General features: G+C 41.9%; 2 protein-coding genes across 2 annotated transcripts; one reads left to right on the top strand and one right to left on the bottom strand.

The window, feature by feature from the left end:
• Nucleotides 1-3,286: 3,286 nt before the first annotated feature.
• On the bottom strand, nt 3,287-14,253 carry mau2 (MAU2 sister chromatid cohesion factor). The gene is made up of 19 exons (XM_085377362.1): nt 13,949-14,253; nt 13,816-13,830; nt 13,614-13,682; nt 13,042-13,137; nt 12,850-12,944; nt 12,725-12,752; nt 12,468-12,623; nt 11,032-11,178; nt 10,836-10,926; nt 10,649-10,752; nt 10,426-10,503; nt 9,234-9,299; nt 8,859-8,942; nt 8,684-8,733; nt 8,510-8,587; nt 8,323-8,434; nt 8,127-8,217; nt 4,953-5,080; nt 3,287-4,863 (listed from the first exon to the last, which is right to left on the bottom strand). The coding sequence occupies exons 1-19, from the start codon at nt 14,180-14,182 to the stop codon at nt 4,789-4,791; spliced, it is 1,797 nt and encodes a 598-aa protein (XP_085233488.1). The 5' UTR covers nt 14,183-14,253; the 3' UTR covers nt 3,287-4,788.
• A 565-nt stretch (nt 14,254-14,818) lies between these two features.
• Nucleotides 14,819-19,549, top strand: armc6 (armadillo repeat containing 6). The gene is made up of 8 exons (XM_085378327.1): nt 14,819-14,856; nt 15,104-15,245; nt 17,764-17,849; nt 17,936-18,497; nt 18,608-18,753; nt 18,835-18,966; nt 19,110-19,247; nt 19,337-19,549. The coding sequence occupies exons 2-8, from the start codon at nt 15,125-15,127 to the stop codon at nt 19,547-19,549; spliced, it is 1,398 nt and encodes a 465-aa protein (XP_085234453.1). The 5' UTR covers nt 14,819-14,856; nt 15,104-15,124.
• The last annotated feature ends 471 nt before the right edge of the window (nt 19,550-20,020 follow it).

Genomic DNA, 20,020 nt, shown 5'->3' with positions numbered 1-20,020 from the left:
GCATCGGTGCACGAAGGAATAAAGGAGGAGAGAGGGGGTGGGTGTAGGTGTACTGGGATCAGATTGACTAGAAATCAGGTATTGAGAAAAGATGAGCTTTTGTAAGGGGGTCTCCGATGAATGCCGGTATCTGCGTCAGGCTGCCTAACCTCATGTTCGTGGGTGGAAATTTCGTGCTTTTTCTGAACGCGGACAAAGGCAACTGCGCATCAAGTTAACACGCATGCACACATTTAGCGAACAGAAGGAGTTATTTGATCATTTTCACATTAAACAAGTTATAAATTTGAAGTCAGGGCGCAGATGTTTGCTGTTCCTGTGAATTCATTTGTAAAAGCTTTGAAGGATTCATGATTCCCACCCTGCTGGCCTTTCTCCAACTTGCGTAAAAATCAATTTAAGCGTCTTTAAAGAGGAAAATGAGTCTACGGGCGTGCCGATCTGACATAACCACCTATAAGAAAGGGATCTATTAAACCAACTCAGCCTGGCACCAATTAAGTGTTCATTCAATGTTTTAGGGGTTTCATTGGTGCTATAGGGTCCTCACCGGTTTACATTGTAAACTGCGCTGATGTTGCACCATCTTTCTAACGTGTGAATGATTACTGTCTGTTCTCTAATCAGATTACGCAGATGAAGTTTGGCGTAATCACGGTGATAAAAATGTAATGGAGTCTCCACCGCGCGAGCGCATGTGTGTGTCTGTCTCCCTCTGTGGCAGGACTCTGCAGGCTGGCTGCTCACTGAACAGTGAAACCTTGTCTCCCTCTGCCCCCGGTGTGCCTTCATGTCCTACCTCACATGCATGCCTTACCTCAGCAGAGAAGACAGATGGCTGATTTTCAAAATAACTGCTCCAAATTCATCATCCAGAGTGAATGATGGGCTGTAGGTGTAAAGTGGTGGACGTGTAGCTTTTTAATTTTGTGTACTGAGGTTTGAGAATATGTTGTGGCACACATTTTCACTTTTCACATCTTCTGCAACTCATTCACCAAAATGAAGAGGTTTTAAAAGTGGACCCAGCTTTCACCACACCTGAAACACGAGACCTTTGTTGGCTTTTTGTCTGAGCAGGTGATGGTCTTCACTTCCCTTGTGGTCCTGATGTCATTCACACTTTTCATGCGCTGCAAAGATATTATTAACACATACAGCGGTTATGTACAGCAGTAGGCTTAATGTGAAATTACTATTTTCTATTCACTGTTCTCACTCCTACATAAGGATGCATATACTGTAGTTTTTCACACCATAACCTTTTCTCCTTAAATTAATCAAATGTAAGATTCATGTCTGTCTTTTAAGCATGTCTTAACCTCCAGGTCACCTGTCACCCATCATGGTTAGGTTTATTGAACCTACTAAAGAAGCAAACTAGAAGATAGTACCTATTAAATTTATCTTCATACAGTGGGGTTGCAATTTTTCTATTAAAAGTTTTTCAGTTTGGGTGATTAAAACAGATAAATTCTATTAAAAAATAAAACTATCCCAGTCTTTAGATGGTCAACCGGCTCCAGAAGATGGAAAAACTTGTCATTTCCACACACACAAGTAAAAAAAAAGAAGAACAAATCCAAGTTGAATCATAGAGAAATAAACTCCAGCATGGTGGCTTTAACAAACTCTTCTGGTTGATTTTCACTCATCCCCCCCGGCCCCTGCCCCATGGTTGTCCATGCTTCCCCAGGACTGGCCGTTAGGCCCACACCACAGCTCGGAATCCGCTGCATTAATCAAACATCATCTCAGGCGTTCATAAAACGTCAAACCCTTTTAGAAGACAGGCTGTATAATTAAAATCAGGTCTTGTGGTTGAACTTAACTTCTGTGTGGACTTGGAGAATTCTTTGCAAAACAGCTCTTTGACTTTACGTCACGCACAAAGTTTTGGGTTTCACATTTTTTGGTGCATTTTCCTCCACTACGATCCATCTGTACGCCAGGAAATTAAAAGGCGGACAGACATCACCGTGCGGCAACGCAAGTGCAAGTGAAGACTGCTCTTAACACATTCAAGCGACTCGCATAAATCGATGCAGACTTCAAACTGACAAAACAACAATGTTTTTTGGACATTTTTTGAAATAATGTACAAGAATTATGAAACACAGTGGACGCACTGAACATGTGGACAAAATAATTCAATTACAGCACATCAGCCTGGTTTCCCACACAGTTCAATGTGATGTAATGCAGAGTGTGTGCTTCTACTGGAGAAGCTAAAACAGCTAAATCTTTGGTATGGCTCTGCAGGCATTATTTCACTCAATCATATGTGCTGAACACACAGTTATCAGGCTTTCTCCTCGCTGCAGCGCCGCACGTTGTTTCAGAGTGAATCCAAGTGTAGAAGCATATTCAGTGAAAACAAACAAATGATTCAACTTTAGAATCTTTATTCATAAAAAAATTTATACAAGTGTTAAAGTTAAGTCATGAAAATGACAACATGGCTAACAGAAATTAAACATTCCCTTTCATCACATGCTGTAAAATGGCAATAAAATAAATGGCAACCACACCGTACCAACCGAACGTCTTTGCTTTATCGCAATAATCACTATGCAGCTGACGAAACTCAGTAGTTGATTTTTAAAATACATTTGTAAAACTGTCTTAACTAATTAAATCTTTTCCTACTTTAGCATGAATTCAAAAATCATATCCTACATGCTATATAATAATAATAATAATAATAATAATAATATATCAAAACTATTATAAACTGTGTCGGCAAAAAACAAAAAAAACCTTAAATAAATAAGTTATTTAAATATAGATACATAAAGACATCGTCTGGAAGAGATAAGTGAAACGGAAAACAGTATAACTCTGAAAACGTTTACAGGTTTCATTGTGAAACGGCACATGTGCAAAGAGGTAACAGTCGGTTCTATTTTAGTAGAAATGCTATTCTTATTACTGGTTTGTTGACCCGGGGAAAATGTGCACAGCATAGAGATATACACAGTGAGAGTGAAATGAAAAAATCTAAAGGGAAGCACAGTCAGGCTGCAAGACTGTAGTGTCAAAAGATGTCAGATTAGTCTTTTTTTGTGACATCGCAGTCACATTTTACACTTTACATACAACTGGACGTTCAAGAAGTTCTTATGTTGTTTCCAAAATGCTCCGCTGGTTTGGCCGTTTCATACAACTTTAAACATTTGATCCTTTTCAGCGAGTAAGCCATATCAAACATATCATTGCATAACATTAACATAATTACACATAGTATGCTTTGTAATGCGTATCCAAATATATCCTGACAAATACTCTATCAAAGTCTGTCGGCCTGTGCTTTTAAAGAGACAAATACTGAACTCGTGCACAACGAAACGACAAGCTAAACGCATCTGTCTGGCCACTGGTTTGACTTTAAAACAAACTCTTCAAAACCAAAAGCTTTATTTGACTTAATATAAGAACACATTCATGGTGGTTTGGAACAAAGGTTAAGAGACGAACTGCGTCTGTCACGTTCGTGGAACAACGCGGGTGAATTTAAAAGAAAAGTTCAACAAAACTGCAGATCTTTTGTTTTTTGTTTCATACAGAAAGAAGCAGGTCAGGTGGTGGGCATCACAGGTGTGCTCAGTGGAGTCTGTTGCTCAGAAAAAAGCCACACACAGTTTTTATACTAGCCTATGTTAGCAGCAACACACAGTACTCACTCACTTCCATTATTATTTGAGGTATTTAAAAGAACCCAGTGTTTTCTGAAAACATTCAAAGTGACTCTGTTATGCTTTAATGGAGTTAAAAGCCTCGCAAAGTTACAAAGACCAACGTTAGTGTCAAACTGGAGTTATTCTCAATAACAGAACTTCCTGAAACGCCAGTTTACAGTCCAGGCTTTCTACCTCACTGTGTATAACACAATGCATGCATGCATGATGACTAGTGTGACACACCCACAGACAAAGATTAAAGAGCTGATTAAATCCAGATGCAGTCAGCTGTTATTCTGCATCCACTTCTGCCAACTTAAAAATGTATCAGGTGGTCTTCATACACTCTGAGAGTTACTGCAATGTCCCCACAACATGAGGAAAATCTCTATAAGCTTAGTGTTTGTATGCTGTGTGGCTAATGTGGCTAACAGTACTGTTGTTCTCTCCAACTCTCTTCATTCACATGTACTGCCTGTTCTAACACCCCAAACAAAACTCATTTACAGATCTTCACACAAACCCACCTCAGTACGACTAAAGCAAACTAGCCATCACTTTGAAACCATCTTTCCTCCCGTTGCTCTCTGCTGCTAAAATCGCTGTTCGATAAAAGTCACTGTTCACATTGGCTAAAAGCACGTCAGTGTTGTGGTTTCAGGTAAATTTCAGAAAGAAGGTAAAAGGCAGGCAAAGTCGGTATGCAAAGGGATTTTAAAACCGAGTGCTTCAGACAGTGGGTGAAAAGTGGCACCGCTGCAGTGTACAGTGTAAAAAATATGAATGTGTGAAAAACTATTCTAGTGAGTATGAGCCTATAAAGAACCACAACAGGGGCACTTTAACCCAGTCAAACCCAGCTGTGATGCCCCAGTGCCCCAAAAACGATGAGGGAAAGCACCAAATGGAAGTCTGCCAAATGACACAGTGCAGTGTGCCTCACTTTTTCCCTTAAATTCATTACTTCTCCTTTCTCTCTCTCGCTCTTTTTTTTTTTTTACCCTTTTATCAGCTGCTTCTACTTTCAGACACCTCAGTTTTCTTTAACCGTTTTGTCTGCAGCAGCTGCTCTGTCTCTCATTTTCTCCGTCACTGTGGCATCGAGTTCTCAGAGTAGGCTGCCCAGGCTGGTCGTGGGTCCATTCTGAGGCTGGAACTGCACAGGAGGGAGGCCGTCTGTCCACTGAAACACAAAACAGAGGTTCCTTTGAAAACCCAACCAGGGTGGAGTGACTCACTGTTTATAGTGTGACTGATTGATGATGTGCTCACACTGATGAGGTTGTGTTCAGGGAGGCTGCAGGCTGCGATGTGGTCCTGCAGGAGCTGCTGGGAGAAGTTCTGATGCATCTGCGCGGCCTCGTGGGCGTCCATGGTGTTTCCACAAGCCTTGTTCAAATCTGCTGGGAAAAGATTAATTGTGTATGCTGATGATTGTTAAATGATTTTGGATCCAAACACCATTTCCAAACCTAGAATGCGCCGTATGTGTGCGTGTGTGTACTGTGATTAAATGATTTTTCACCCACTTGTTTTTCCCCAAGCTTCGTTCAGTTCTAATTCAGTTGTGGCTTCATTACTCTGTGATTTATTGATGCTATAACTGGCTGAGAAATGCATATCACTGCCCTTTCTGCAAGGGATCTTTCACCGTGAACCGAATACTGGTGCAAAATGATCAGCTGGAAATCAAAAAGCGCTTTTGTTATTCGAAGGGAGCGACAACTGTGCCAGGAAGGCGATGGTGCGTTCTTAGTATGTTCACTTGGCCAAAAATAACAATGTAGTTCAAAGAAACGTAACGGGCATTGTGTACTGTGCTGTAGCCGTGGAGCCATGGAGTTTATTTATCATGATCACATCATGAATTTTGACTAAAATAAACAAATTACTGTTAATTATCAACCACTGGGTTATCCATTACACCAAGCTAAAGCTGTCAAATAAGAGAATCCACAAATAAATACCATATTCATCAAAGTTACAATGTTCTGTTTCTTTCTTTTTGTTGTTACTGAAAATAAGCTAACTAACTGTTAACTATTATGGTGCTATAAGGGGGATGGGCTAGATAACAGGTGGCCCACCAACAGAGTACCGTGAAAAGTCTCGAGTCACCTCTCATTGCTTTATGTTTTCTTCTAAGGAGCCAGACGTTCTTGTAGTTTCATAAAGTGCTCTTGAGCAATAGTTGTTCAAGCTTTCTGAAGGTCTTTCAGAGCTCTTCTTTGGTCTTTGGCTGCTTTTTCACTCACTTTTTAGGCCATTCCTTGTATCCGACCATTTTCAGGCTAATGTGTTTGTTTTCTTTGTTATGCCACTTAACACTGACCTTTGAATCACTCAAGGATAAAAAAAACAAAAACTTGGGATGAAGGGGATGGGGATGAACCAGTGTTGTGTATACACATAACAGAAAACTGCACAAAGAACCAATTTTAAACCGTATCTCTATGCACCAAAGTGCCTTAAGACAAAACAAAACAAACAAAAAAACTCCGGTTCGACAGGCATAAGATATTTTTGCAATAACAAGGTGATTCTGAAAAAGCTGTTAGATAAAAACTTGGCATATCTCAACTTGGTGTGCAGTGTGTTCTTAAAAAAGTTGAGGACACTGGACAAGTGGAGGAACAAGTTGCAAGACTAAAACTATCCACAGCAGATGAACAGAATCTGAAAGTAATATCCTTAAGAAGTAGGAAAGAATTCAGTAAAGACCTGAGAGATGCATCTGGATCTTCAGCTGATCCATCTACTGTTCAGTGAAGCCTCATCAGAAATGGTCTCAGTAGAAGGGGTGGCTGTCAAAAAGTCATTCTTAAGGAAGGGAAACAAGGAGGAAAGGCTGAGGCATGCCAAACTACACAAGAGCTGGACTGACAATCAGTGGCGAAGATTTTATGGAGAGATTTAAATTTTTATCGATTTGTGTGGATGAGGTGAGGAGAGGGGTACAACAGTGAGCGTTTACAGCCAGCTGTAAAACACGGTGGAGGCTCTGTCATGTTTGAGCTTCCTTTTCAGCCACTGGCATTGGGGATATAGTCAAAATTGATGGAATTATAAATTCACCTGTACCATCAGATTCAGATACACCATGAAATAAAAGCACTAAACTGCCAAAGGCTTCATTTTTCAGCATGACGACGATCCCAAACACACTGCCGATAAAATAAAAGCATGCCTGGATATCAGTGGATATGGACTGGCTTCCCAAAAACCCAGACATCAACAATATTGAAGCAGTGTGGGATCATCTTCACAGAGAACAGAACAAAAAGGCAGAAACATCCAAAGAAGAGCTTTGAATGTCCTTCAAGGAAGTGTAAAGAAATATTCCTGCAGACTACTTAAATAAATTACAAGAAAGCTGCCTAGACAGTTCAGCCTGTGTTAATGATTAAAGATTGTCAAACCAGATGTGGACTTTTAAGCTTGTTAGAAGTGTACAAACTCTGTTTTTGCCTTATATACTGTATTCCCATGTATATTTGTACATGTTTCAATAAACCACTGCATTTGTTTCCTATTTTCAGAGCAAAATATAATGAAATAAGAGGTGGCTTGAGAGTTTTGCGCAGTCACATAGTAGCTCATGCTCAAACACTACTCACAGGACTGTGAAGTGTTCAAAAACAAAGTGATACATTTACACTGCTTGGCTGTACTGCACCGACTAATGAGAATAAAACCCCACTGCAGGTGGAGGAGGCTCGCAAACAGAAATGTTTGAGTTCACAAAGTTTATGGCTACATAGTCAGAAGTAACTATGGTGATAAAAATCATGAAAATATGTGAAGATATGAGCTTGTCACTGATGTCAGCATAATGGTGACAAAAGCTCCATACCACACCTTTCTAATCTGGGAGTCGACCAATAGGATCCCTCCATGATCATGACTAAAATGATGAAACATGTGACAAAGCTATCACATCATTTCATGGAGACCTTTCCTCATTTTGTGCGTACACAATTTATCAGCACAGAGAATCTCTGACTGTGTGACCCTGTGACTAATGTGCATGACAGTTATGCTCTGAAAATGGAAAGGGGCCCTCAAAATGACCATGACCTTTAGGGCAGTTTGGGTGAAGACCCATTGGGTAATCACTGTGTCGTGACACTAGCTCATTGGTCCTTCAGTCCGATGAGCTAAACTTAATAATTAAGTTGAAACATCATCTCTCATAATAACTTCTTTAAGGTTCACAACTGAATGTATTCTTCAGGTTGAACTACTCCAAACACAGCGCTTGTCCATTGCGACCCCTTCAGGCCAAATATTGTCACAATTTTGTTGTTTGTAATCTTAAGAGGGATTTTAGCTCATAAAACTCCTCTCGAGATTACAAACTATTTGGACCCATCTTAGGTAAATTAATTTTATCCCATAAACTGACCATAACACAAAAATTGAAGAAAGGCTCTGTGACAGCTGTACCTTTAAGAAGTGCCGAAGACCAGAGCTGCACAGACATGTCTGGGATCTTGCTTGCCAGCTGCATGGCAGGAACCACCATGTTGTTGCTTTCCTGGAAAAAAGAAATGAAGTCGCGATCACATCCGCAGTCCTAAAATAACTGTGCCACAGCGTGCGTGGTCTAACGTGCAGAACATGCGGTGGTTTGCAGTCTCACCCTGTGGTTGCCTAGAACAAAGAAGATGTGGCCCAGTAGGACGAGCGAGCACGCCATCAGCCTGTTTAGATCCTCTGCATTAGACATCTTCAGAGTCTCCCTTAGAAATCTCCTGTTGATATAAATTTTCACGATAATCTCCCTCATCCCAAACAACAAGAACAGAATATTAAAAAAAGTAACTTACTTTGCCTCGTTGTAACGTCCCTGAAAGAAAGACAGGAGCCCTCTGATGTAAAACGCTGCAGCTCGAAGGCAATGAGAGCTGAAAAAGTCAGTTATTTTATTTTAAAACAATAAAAAATGCCAAAAAAGTAACAAATCTGCACGATGTGTTTGTCTATGCAGCCTCTATAGTTACCTGACAGGAAAGTTGTGATCAGGGTTAATCCTCTCTAAAAGGCTATATAGCTGTTAATAAAAAAAAACACAAACACACACACAGAAAAGGGAATTTAAACCAAAGGAGGCAAACATTTATTTAAAAAAAAAAAAAAAAAGGAATTTAAATACTACTAAAGCAGCAACTTTCAAACCTCTTGATGTCTGTTCCCTTCCCGAATGTAGACGCTTGCCAGGTTTGTCACAATGAACGTCCACAGTTCCTGATGTGTCGTCATCTAACAGAGGAAAGAGACACAGGGACTCACTGACAGCACAGAGCTATCTGAACACCACAGAGCCAAAAAATAATAATAAAATTACAGTCATTGCTGACAGACGGTCACTTTGTGTAAAAAAGTTAGCCGTGCATGAACTGATACAAACAGATGTTTGGTATCCTACCGGGTTTCCAGTATCTGGATAACCCGAAGAGTTCATGGCGAGTTCACAATGCACCTGGGACTTGGGATCTAAAAAGAAATGAAAGGACAAACAAATCCGGAGCTGATGGCGATGACGAAACTCACCTGCAGAGCTGCAGTGAACTGGGCTTCAGCATTGTCCATGCAGTTCACTGAGATACAGTACAGGCCCTGAGACACAAGAAGAGAAAACAGGTGTTAATGCTTCATATTAAATGAGACAGTTGTAGTTTGTAAACAGTAAGCGAGCAGTTAGAGAGGCACTTGAACAGAACCATAAGCTATAGAACATCAACCACAAGTGCACACTTATGTGACACATTTCATTGGGATTTAACTGAAACCTTGAAAAAGCACAGATCGTAAATGGGAAGGTTGTACATGCATCAGGGACCAATGTAGATACTTCTGCTGAACTTCTTTTTATAGCATCAGTCTTCTGAAATGCACTGAATGTCCTATTTTCCATAAAGCTTTGTATCATCAGTCGTGTAAAAAAGAACGTACGCAGTTTCAAAGCTGACATTTTACATATCAGACGTAAAAAAAATAAAAGAACCATCTGGTCCTTAATCAGGTTCGTGATCAACAGCAAAGATGATGGAGTCAAAATCCAGAACCAGTGTGTGAAAAACTAAGTACACCTAATGATTCAATAGCTTGTAGAAGCACTTCTAGCAGTAATAACTTGAAGTGAACATTTTCTGTATGACTTCAATCTCTCGTGTTGCTTTGGAGGAATTTTAACCCACTCTTCTTCACAACGTTGCTTCATCTCGTGGAGGTTTGTGAGCATTCACTTATGCACAGCTCTCTTAAGGTCCCAGCACAGACTTTCAGTCGGGTTAAAGTCTGGACTTTGACTCGGCCACTGTTGTAGGTTTCCTTGGGATCATTTTCCCACTGCATGACTCACTGTCAGCCAACCTTTATCTGTGTGGCAGATGGCTTCACATCTGACTCTATAATACTTTGGTATATAGTTTTCTAATGTGCCAACTGAGGTCTGCAGTCTGAGATGTAGATCTTGAGTGTTTCTGCAGTTTCTCTGAGCAGTACACGCGCTGACCTTGGGGTGAATAATCATCCTCAGTGTAGAATGAACTTCAGTGACTCACTTCCCAGACTGATGGGCAGCAAAAATTGTTCCTTTAATGTCACTGCTGATGTCCTTCCTTCTTCGTGCTGTGTTAAAACACACCTGAATGCTCCAGACCACGAAGCTACCAAAACCTCTGCTTTCATAGAAGTGCTCACAGCTGCTGCTCATGTGCATTTTCTTTAACTGCAGACTTACCAGGAGTGTATGAAGCTGGGCTGCGTGGTTGGTAAACAGCCTGGGTGACTGCTGGCACAGCTGGCAAACCTGAGAAATCTGAACACAAACCATTGCAATCTTAAGCTACAACTGCAAACTGCTGAGAATCTCCAAAGTACGTTAATGTCACAGAATCTATGCTTTTATCCAGAATCATTCATCTGACAACGTAAGGATAAAATCTCTACAGCTGGTGACTCACTTCTTGTAAAGCTGTGGCCTTGTGTCCAGTGACCAGCCGGCACATGATGATATGCTCCAGCAGGATGACTTGAAACGTGGACAGGATGGGACTGCTGTCCAGCACTTTGAGCACACAAATCGGAGGTGATTGATTAACACCATCATCAAGTAGGAAATAATAAGCGAGTGTACGCCATCAAACTTACTCTTCAGCTTCTCCAGCTGCATGAGCGCCTTGTCTGTGTACTTCTGTGCTTTCTCCAAGTATCCCGCCTGCATGGAGTGCATCACAGTCACCTTTTCAGACAAAAACAAACAAGCGATATTACACAAAACGTTATCTGCTTTTGCACTATACTTTCAGAGTCTTTCGCAAGCTGTGTGTCAGTAACAGCATCTCACCAGATACACAAGCACACACATGTGCTCCTTGGGCAGCCAGTGGAAAAGGGCTGCTGGATTAGTGGGAAGGATCTCATCGTCGTGGAGAGTGGAGATGGTCTGGATGCACTGCTGCAGCTGCTTCAGACAGGGCTTCACGCTCTTTACCTGAATCCGACACGTGCACAGACACTTTGAAGGTTACAGTCGGTCATTTAAAAGAAAAAATAAAATTGAATACTCTTTTTATACAGTGATTAGTGTGTAAATATGCCTTCCAACAAATGTATGCATTCTCATAACTTGAGAATTAATCCATTAAAAATAAGTAGGAGCAGGCACCAGTGAGTAGAAGCTGACATGTTACCCTTTAATCTTAAATACAGTGGACCTTTCACCAAATCCAGTTTTATGTATGTGGCTAGAGACCAGCCGCATAAGTAGGACACCAAAGGTCAGGGAGAAGAGAAGTCGTAGCCGTTCCTGTGACGTGGAAGCAAATCGTGCCTGCACTTCCAGACTCCAGATATGAAGAATCATAAATGTGTTTTCTTGTCAGAGAAGGGGCCCCGTCACCGAAGAAGTGAAAGCGTGAAGGAAAGAGATAACCCACCGACATCTAGATAAAACCTCCTCAACACCTGAAGCCTCATCTATGAACTGAAGTCAGGGCTCTAACACACAAAAAACGCACACAAGCATCTTATCTCCAGGTAGCTGACAATAAGATGGCTAAACAACATCAGCAGCTGGTTATAAGCTAACATTATTGCCAGGCTCGAGTGTCCTGAAAATTCCACTTTTCCTGCGATAAACTGATTACACTCTCTCACCACATGAGGGTTTATTCACCAAACATCAGAGCCCAGCAATGTTAGACCCACTTTAACGAAAGTTTCACCAATGCTGGCTAACAACAGCAAATAGAGCAGCGTTTACTGGCAGAAAAGTTCAGCATATCCTCAACAACTCATCACAGTAATGCTGTTATCGAACAGAACTGAGCTTCACTGACTCAACAGCCAATATCCTTTTACAAAGCTTCACAGCCTCCAATACACTAAATAGATGTGGACACATATTGATATCTGAGGTAAACAGCGGACAGACAGCCTACACTGATTACAGATGAGCGGAGGTGAGAGTTGTTTGACCTACAGAGGCCACCGTCGCTGGAATTATGCATTTGAATTGGGATGGATAAGAAGACAGAACTTAGTTATCCGCAATCTGCAATCTACTGACATCTAGTGGTGAGATTTTACACACTGCAGCTTTAACTTTGCTCTGAGCATCATTTTAGCATAATGTAAAAGCATACAGATTTATATTTGATATCTGGCACAAGTTATGGGGTTAAAAAAAACAACTTGATTTAAAATAGATGTTTCTTACATTTTTGTGAAACTTCAACAATAACGTATCTATTTAGAGCCGGTAATGAACCACGGGAATACCTGTCCAGCATCCAAGTAGTGTGTAACCTGCAATACCAGGAAGAAAACTCTCAGCGACTCCTTCTGAATGGGGTTTCCCTGCCAGTTCTCCACAATGGTCCCACATAGTGTCAGCAGCGGGTGGACCTCGCTCAGCTTCCTCTCCATCAGCAGTAGCTACAGAGCCACAAACACACATTAAGAAGCTGCATAATCAGAAAACAACACAAGTTAACACATCGAGCGCTTTTAGTTAGAGGAGAATGATTTAAGCTTACCATTCCTTTGCTTAACAAGAAGAGGGCTCTGTGGGAAAATGAAAGAACAAACTTAACGTGAGTAAATGCATGACCACGGATGAATCACTTATCTCACTCGGAAAACAGAAATCTGACCCGTTTACCTCGTGTATTCTGATCCCATGACTCTTGCGTACTCTGCTCCAACTCCTAATAGGTCACAGGCGGACACCAAATCTTTCTCCAGTGCGTGCAGTTGCTGAAGGAGACAGAACAACATTGCGCTCATACATCAGCCGCGCTTCAAATTAACATAACGGGCACGAGTAGGTTTGTAATGTTGAGAGGTTTCTTACTGCCAGCTGAAAAAGCAGCCTGCAGTGCCAGTAGGGAGTTTGCTGGGAGATCTGGATGGCCTTCCGCAGCACCGGCTTTGCAGAGTCCACCAAGTTCTTGGAGAAAGAAGCAAATAAGTAATTGAAAGAATCTGAATTCATTTTCTCTTGACTTTAAGTCACAATCTAATTGGAATCAGAATCAGCTTTATTGATCAACTATGTGTACACGCACAAAGAATTAAGCTCCAGTTACTTCTTTGCTCTCAGTGTACAGAATAGAGTAGACAAGAGAGGATGCTAACATGACATCAACATGGCACATAGACAGTTATATATACACAAACACACATGCATGAGAGCATGCATTTTATTCATTCAGATTATTGGCCAGAGGTTTTTCAGGTTGTTATCTCTGAGTTCTGAACACAAGGCTTGCACGTGACTCAGGTGTGCTCAGCGGTACAGCAGTGAGTATGCCGTCACTGCGAGCAAAACCCAATAAAATAAACAAATGCACCTCTGCAAAAGTTTGTCCAAGCATTGTTTTTTTTTACAAACAGGGAAGATGATGATAACATGGATGTACATACCTGTTGACAGTAAAACTCGGAGAGAATACTCGCTGCCTCAAACTTGACATCTTCAAACTGAGAGATCTGATAGGTGTTGTTAAAGATGCAACCTACAATGTGAAAACTCACCTGGTTTTAAGGAGATGCTTAAGTGGCACAACTTAAAAAAACAAAAACGGGTTGCATGGGTTTTAATACTGCACATGAAAAAGGATATCTGCTGTGATATGAACCACTAAGGAAGAAAAAAAAGGAAACAGATCATCAGTGAGAGCACGGTGGACCCTGGGTGGTGCAGTGATCATAAAACGGTGGTGGTGGTGTTTCTAGTACTGATCATCAGTGCTGCTCACCGCTTTCTCCAGGTGACTCTGGGCCAGCTCGCTGTTCTTTGTGTGGCGGTACAGCACCGAGCCCAGCTGGAGGTGAGTCCGGGCCTCGACCCTCGGGGGCGGCTTGAACTGAAACACTGCTTGCAGACAGTGGACGCAGAGTCGGATCTTTGGAGGACTCGACGTGCGGAAATGTTCCGCAAAGCCCAGCAGAGCCAGATACCAAGGCTCCGGGGCCTCTGTGCTCGCTGCCATCCCAAGTCGTCCGGGGATAAAAACAACAATTTACCGTTGGGACAACGTCCCCAGCTTCAGCTTGCCCCAGCTGCGCGTTCCACCTCTGTCATTTGCATGAATCAGAGTAATAGCGCCAGGGAGCTAGTCCGAAGAAAAATAACTTCCGGTTATAGCTTTTCAAATATGGACACACCAAACAAGAACATATTTAGTATGTTGTAAACCTATCTGTTAAACTTGCCTGACGTGGATACAATATTCAAACAGAAAGAACAATTTTCCATCATTTAGTTTTTTGACAAGTTACTTTTATAAATAATTGAAATCCCCTCCTTTATTTTGAAAGGGTATTCGTCAAAGTAAAAATATCATTTCAAATCCTTTTTATCATCCACTAAAAAATACATGTTACGTTAAATAATCACATATAAATAATATGAATAATTTACTGCCATCTTCTCAAGATATAATGTAGTAATTGTAAAATTTGTAGAGGAACCTATGCTTTTCAGACTATGTTCGAGAAGAGCAAAAATTTGTGTGGGACATTTGGAGAAATTTGCTATTCACGTACATTTTTCCGCAGAACTTCTCTTCTCTGTGAATAGTACCAAACAGTCGACAGCGAAAACTGCGTTACTGTGATCGCTTCATTCATAATACCGGAGAAAGCATCCTCTTTCAGGGCGGAGGTAATATCCAAAGCATTTGACTGAATTACTTTTAATCGGCTGATATAAAATAACAATGAAAACAACGAGAAATACCACAGTAAGGGTCTTATTTAACGATTGCCCTGGAAACTTCACCGGCTACAGTAACAGGGAATGGAGCTCATGTGCTTTAGCCAACAATAGCTGTCGGTATTAGCTACCTTAGTGGAGACTGAATCCGCCCAACACTGCTGAGGTTTCACTTCGTTGTTGCATTTAATTTCAGAGTTGAAGATAACGAGGCAAAATGGCCAAACGGAGAATCACACAGGAGACCTTTGATGCTGCTGTCAGGGAAAACATGGAGGAGTTTGAGATGGACCCAGACGAGGCTTTGAGGGAGGCTGTGGAGCAGTTTGAGTCTCAAGGTAAATGTCACAGTTGGTTAATGTACACTGACTGTTACACACTTTGTCAGGGTGACACCGTGTCGGTTAAGATTGATATAAACTTCAGGCCGAATGACAAGGTAAGAGTTGCATGTCTATTGAAATTAAGTCACTGATGGTCAAGCTGCAGAAGACTGGAGCCATGAGCATGTGCAGTGCTCAGGAGGAAGACCACAGAGAAGGTTGTAGTGTAGATGAATGTAGTGAACGAGGATACACAGAAGGTTGGTGTGACGGAGAAGGATGCCAGTGATAGGGTGAGATGGAGGCAGACAATGCCCTGTGGCAACGGCTAAAGAGAGCAGCCAAAAGAAGAGGAGGAGGAGGAAGAAGATGTAAAGTGCTCATGAAACATGTGTCCTTTATTTTTTTGGTTCTGTCACATTTTATTTTGTTTTATGTTAAAATTTCTTTACTTTAAAGTTTTGCCTTATATTCTAACATCTGTAACATGTCATGTTATCTGTATGCATGCAGATGTTAGCCAAGATCAGGAATGTCAAACTCATTGTACATTGCAGGCCGCATACAGCCCACTTTGATCTTAAGTGTGCTGGACCATTGATACAGCTTTTTCTATTATTTTCACTACACATTTGATTCTGGGCCCTGGACTTAATGTTTGACAACTCTAGCCTTGATCCTTCATTTAATGGGAAGGTGAACTTACTATGCTGATAGACAGATTCCCTGTTTACTGCACTGTGCACTGCGAATTTTTAGTCTGTTTGAAAAAATCCAAAGTAAAAATGTTTCAGTTTTTCCACATCAGCAGCATTAGAAACGGTCCAGATCATAAAACTCTGATTTTTGATCGGCCAAATCTAGATTAATCTCTGTTTTTGATTTGTGTAACCATTCTTTTACCTCTTTCACTGTGGTTTTATGATTAGTTCAGTTTGTCTGTTTGGTCACTGTATTACTCAAAACTTATGAAAGGATTGGCATGAAACTTTTTAGGAGAGGTGGAGCTTGGCCTAAAATTAAAGTGATTAAATTTTGGATTCGATTTGCATTGTGAGAGCAAAACTGAACATTTTGCAACATGTCTGTACAAGTACACTGTTACATCCCCACAAATAAGGTCTAGGGGTAGGTGTGGGGGAGCAGTAACAAATAGAACTGAAAGGCAGAAAAGGAAGCCAGTTCATGCATGGTGTGTAGGGGCTTTTCAGCAAAGGTATGCAGTCTTAAACTGGTCTTGCTTTATTTGTGTGCTTGTAAAAAAGAAGCAACATCCCTTTGTCTTTTTCCTTTTCAGTCTGTTCAAGTTTCATTCTCATGAATATGTCTTTGTAGCTGGTTCTCCTCAGTAACAGAGAGGGAAAACTGTACACAGACACACAGAGCACACACACAGACTTCTTTATTATCAAGCACAAAAGAAAAACGTTTGCTCAACCAGCTGCCCAGATTCAGAGCATTATTGTTTCTGTGCTTTGCTCTGTTCTCTCGTCCTCTAGCACCCCTGCACTTACCATGTAGGGAAAGAGAGTATTTAGCAAATGCAAGTGTGCCATGCATTCAACCATCCCATCCCTTTCCCTCTTACAGCCAAGCTACAAACTATATCCCACTGCCACAATCCTCAATAAAGTAGCAAACTCTTCATAACTGGATCAGTTGGCTTCTTTTCTCTTCAGACTTTAATCAGCTATAATTTACTTTTACTGCTGCTGTCCCTCCTGTCCCCACAGTGACCCTCTCCATTTGCTTCTGCCATCTATCTGTCCGTTGCTCCATCCATCTATCTGTCCCCCTGGGCTGGAACCTATCCCAGCTTACCATAGTGCGGGAGGCAGGGTACATGCTGGACAGGTCGCCAGTCTGTTTCAGGACTAACACAGAGAGAGAGACAACTATTCATCCTCACATTAACACATATGACACATTTAGAATCACCAATTAATCCAACCCCACTAACTCCACGCCTTTGGACTGTGGGAGGAAGTTGGAGCACACACAGAGTTTAACTTTCCTTATTTTTTTAAAGATAATGACAGATTAACTTTATGAATTCACTTATTTCTCAATCAAATGTGCACAAAGCACTGATACAAAGCTTCTTTTCTTTTTCTTTTTTTTTTACAAACAAATCTTCATATATAGATCCCGTGGCTGAGGTTTGCTGCTTCTAACAGAAGCTACAGTAAAGACATTTTGGGAATGTTGGGAAAGCAATAAGTACTAAAAAGTAATTTATTCCTTGTCCTTACTTTAATCAGCTTGAAGCCTCTGTCTTGAATAACAATTAACACATAAGGTTAGTCCACTTCTCGCCCAGCGAGACCTGTGAAAGGCTCCAGGCCCGTCAAATATGAAGAAGAGAGTGCACTGACACTCTGATAATTACAATAGCTTTTTTTTGTTGTTACTGCCACTTCTGAGATGTTAAAATGGTCAATAAAGAAGTTATGTTGCCCTTTGGAGCTTTTTTTTGTGAACTTCATGTTGTGCTGTGAGTCAGCATTAAATCTAATCGTATGTGTTCATGCAGGTGTGGACCTCAGTTGCATAGTGAAAGCTGTCCCAACATTATCATCGGCTGACAGTCAAGAAGAGCAGACACACGAGGTCCTACAGGTGAGTCTTGATCTGTTTTACTGAAAAGAGAATGCTTATTCCAAAGTTTTATCTATATTAAAAATGTTTTTTTTTAATCATTTCAGGCGTTGGAGTCCCTCCGAATTGGAAGAGACTCTGCTGGTGTGACAGCAGACCTAAAAAACTTCACTGAGCAGTGCTCACTGGGATTCGCCCAGCGGTACCTCGCTGCCCAGAAAGACGCCTACCCCGTCATTCTGTCCTACTGCAAAAAGAGCACGGAGGAGCAGGGAGCAGCATTAGCTGCGCTGTCTGCTCTGGCCGCGCTGACGGATGGACAGCCAGACTTGCTGGATGCAGAGGGCCGGCAGTTCCTATTGGATGTCCTTAAGAAGTACCAGGCAGAGTCTTCTGTTACACGGGTCGCCATCAGTGCCGTGCGGCACTGCTGTTTAAAGCACGAACAGAACAGGCAGGATTTTGTTAAAGGCGGCGTCCTGCCGCTGCTCACTGTTGCCATCACACAGCACGGTGAATGTGCGGAGATGGTTAAGGAGGCCTGCGCAACTCTCCGAGTCATGACCTTTGATGATGACGTGCGGGTTACGTTTGGGCACGCTCATGAACACGCCAAGAGTATTGTTCTTGAACACAGCGGACTGAAGGTGTTGATTGAGGCTGCCAAAGGTAAGGCCAGCTGATCATATCAATATAGATTTAGCTTCTGCGCTTTCTAGTCGCTTTGTATTTGCTGGTACACTTAAATAATTTTGATTTCTTGGATATCTTCCATGCAGCTCACCTTGGCAACACTTCTGTTTTGAGTGAGCTGTGTGCGACTTTATCCCGTCTGGCTGTACGGAATGAGTTCTGTCAAGACATCTGTGATATGGGTGGATTAAAACTCATGATGACTTTGCTCGCAGACAGCTATGAGTCAGCGGTAACGTACAAGAAGCAAAGATCGTGATGAGGATAGAGTCCAGGTTTGTTTTTTTTCGCTGAAGTGTTTGTCTTCCCGCAGGAGCTGGTTCGGCAGGTTCTTAGCGCGATCCGAGCCATAGCAGGAAATGATGACGTGAAAGACGCTGTTGTTAATGCCGGTGGAGTTCAGCTCATTGTCATCGCCATGAACAGGCACATGAGCAACTCTGCTGTGAGTGTCACTGTTGTACCTACATGTTAAATCATGCTAAATTGGTCTCTGTGCATTGAAACAAACAAACACACAAATGAGGGATACACTGACTGAAAGAATCCTCTAAGATGTTCTAAGATTGTGCTCACTTTCTGCCATAGGTGTGCGAGCAGGCTTGTGCATGCCTCTCTGTCCTTGCTCTACGTAAACCCAACAACTGCACGGCCATCATGGAGAATGGAGGTGCCTTGGCTGCCCTGCAGGCTATGAAGACTCATACCGATGTGGTGAACGTGCAGGTAAGATCATGTCGTCAGTGAACAATATGCTCCCTGGGATCTGGAGTCTTTGTGACTGTGATTCACGTTTGGTGTTCTGCTCTTTACAGAAACAAGGGTGTATGGTGCTCAGAAATCTGGTCGCACGAATGCGTAACTTCAGCCAGCCAATCTTGGAGATGGGAGCAGAAGCGCTGATAGCCCAGGCGCTGCAGAACCATCAAGACTGCGGTGATGTAGGCAAAGCGGCCCTGAGAGATCTGGGATGTCAGGTGGAGCTTCGGGAGCTGTGGACCGGCAAACATGGCAGCCTTACCAACTGAAAGTGGAGCACAGCACCACTGCAGAAGGTTCGCAAGGAATGTTCAACACACCTTGCAGGGATGGGGTGGGGGTTTAATAGCAGACATTCAGTCCCGCCCACTGTGATTTCATTTCCCGGCAGAGGTTTAGGTGAGGCTTAACCATCAATTGCCATTGCATGCAGCCACATGATGAAGGAGAGACGCTGGTGATGTCAGTCTTCCTTCCATATTCGTATGAAAAAATAAAATAGCTTGTTAGTTAGCCACTTAACCACTAAAGTACAACAATCAATAGCCATAGACAGTATAAAAGATGGCTGTCGCTACCGTGATGTCACTCAGTGATTTGTGAAGCCCTGTTTTGATGCCTCAAGCTGAGAGTTTTTGCCATCACCATCTTGATGTTTTGAAATCAGACGTGATGAGTGAGGGAGGGAACTGTGACAGCACGTGCTTACTGGCAATCAATCACAGTTGTTTAGCTAATGA

The sequence above is a fragment of the Diplotaxodon limnothrissa genome, linkage group LG18, assembly GCF_057381915.1.
Source record: "Diplotaxodon limnothrissa isolate DT_005_m linkage group LG18, D_limnothrissa_male_GT1.1, whole genome shotgun sequence".
NCBI classification, from domain to species: domain Eukaryota; kingdom Metazoa; phylum Chordata; class Actinopteri; order Cichliformes; family Cichlidae; genus Diplotaxodon; species Diplotaxodon limnothrissa.
Note: the sequence above shows the minus strand (reverse complement) of the source record. Positions and strands in the feature narration are given on the sequence as shown.

Bases quoted from the DNA above. Each gene is read 5' to 3' on its own strand.
- mau2 (XM_085377362.1), bottom strand. From the start codon at position 14,182: ATGGCAGCGAGCACAGAGGCCCCGGAGCCTTGGTATCTGGCTCTGCTG. The intron at 8,734-8,858 runs GTTTGAAAGTTG...TTTTATTAACAG, and splicing joins AAGGGAACAGACATCAAGAG to CTATATAGCCTTTTAGAGAG. The intron at 5,081-8,126 runs GTACAGCTGTCA...TTTTCCCAGCAG, and splicing joins GTCTTCGGCACTTCTTAAAG to ATTTGAACAAGGCTTGTGGA.
- armc6 (XM_085378327.1), top strand. From the start codon at position 15,125: ATGGCCAAACGGAGAATCACACAGGAGACCTTTGATGCTGCTGTCAGG. The intron at 18,754-18,834 runs GTAACGTACAAG...GTCTTCCCGCAG, and splicing joins CAGACAGCTATGAGTCAGCG to GAGCTGGTTCGGCAGGTTCT. The intron at 18,967-19,109 runs GTGAGTGTCACT...TTTCTGCCATAG, and splicing joins GGCACATGAGCAACTCTGCT to GTGTGCGAGCAGGCTTGTGC.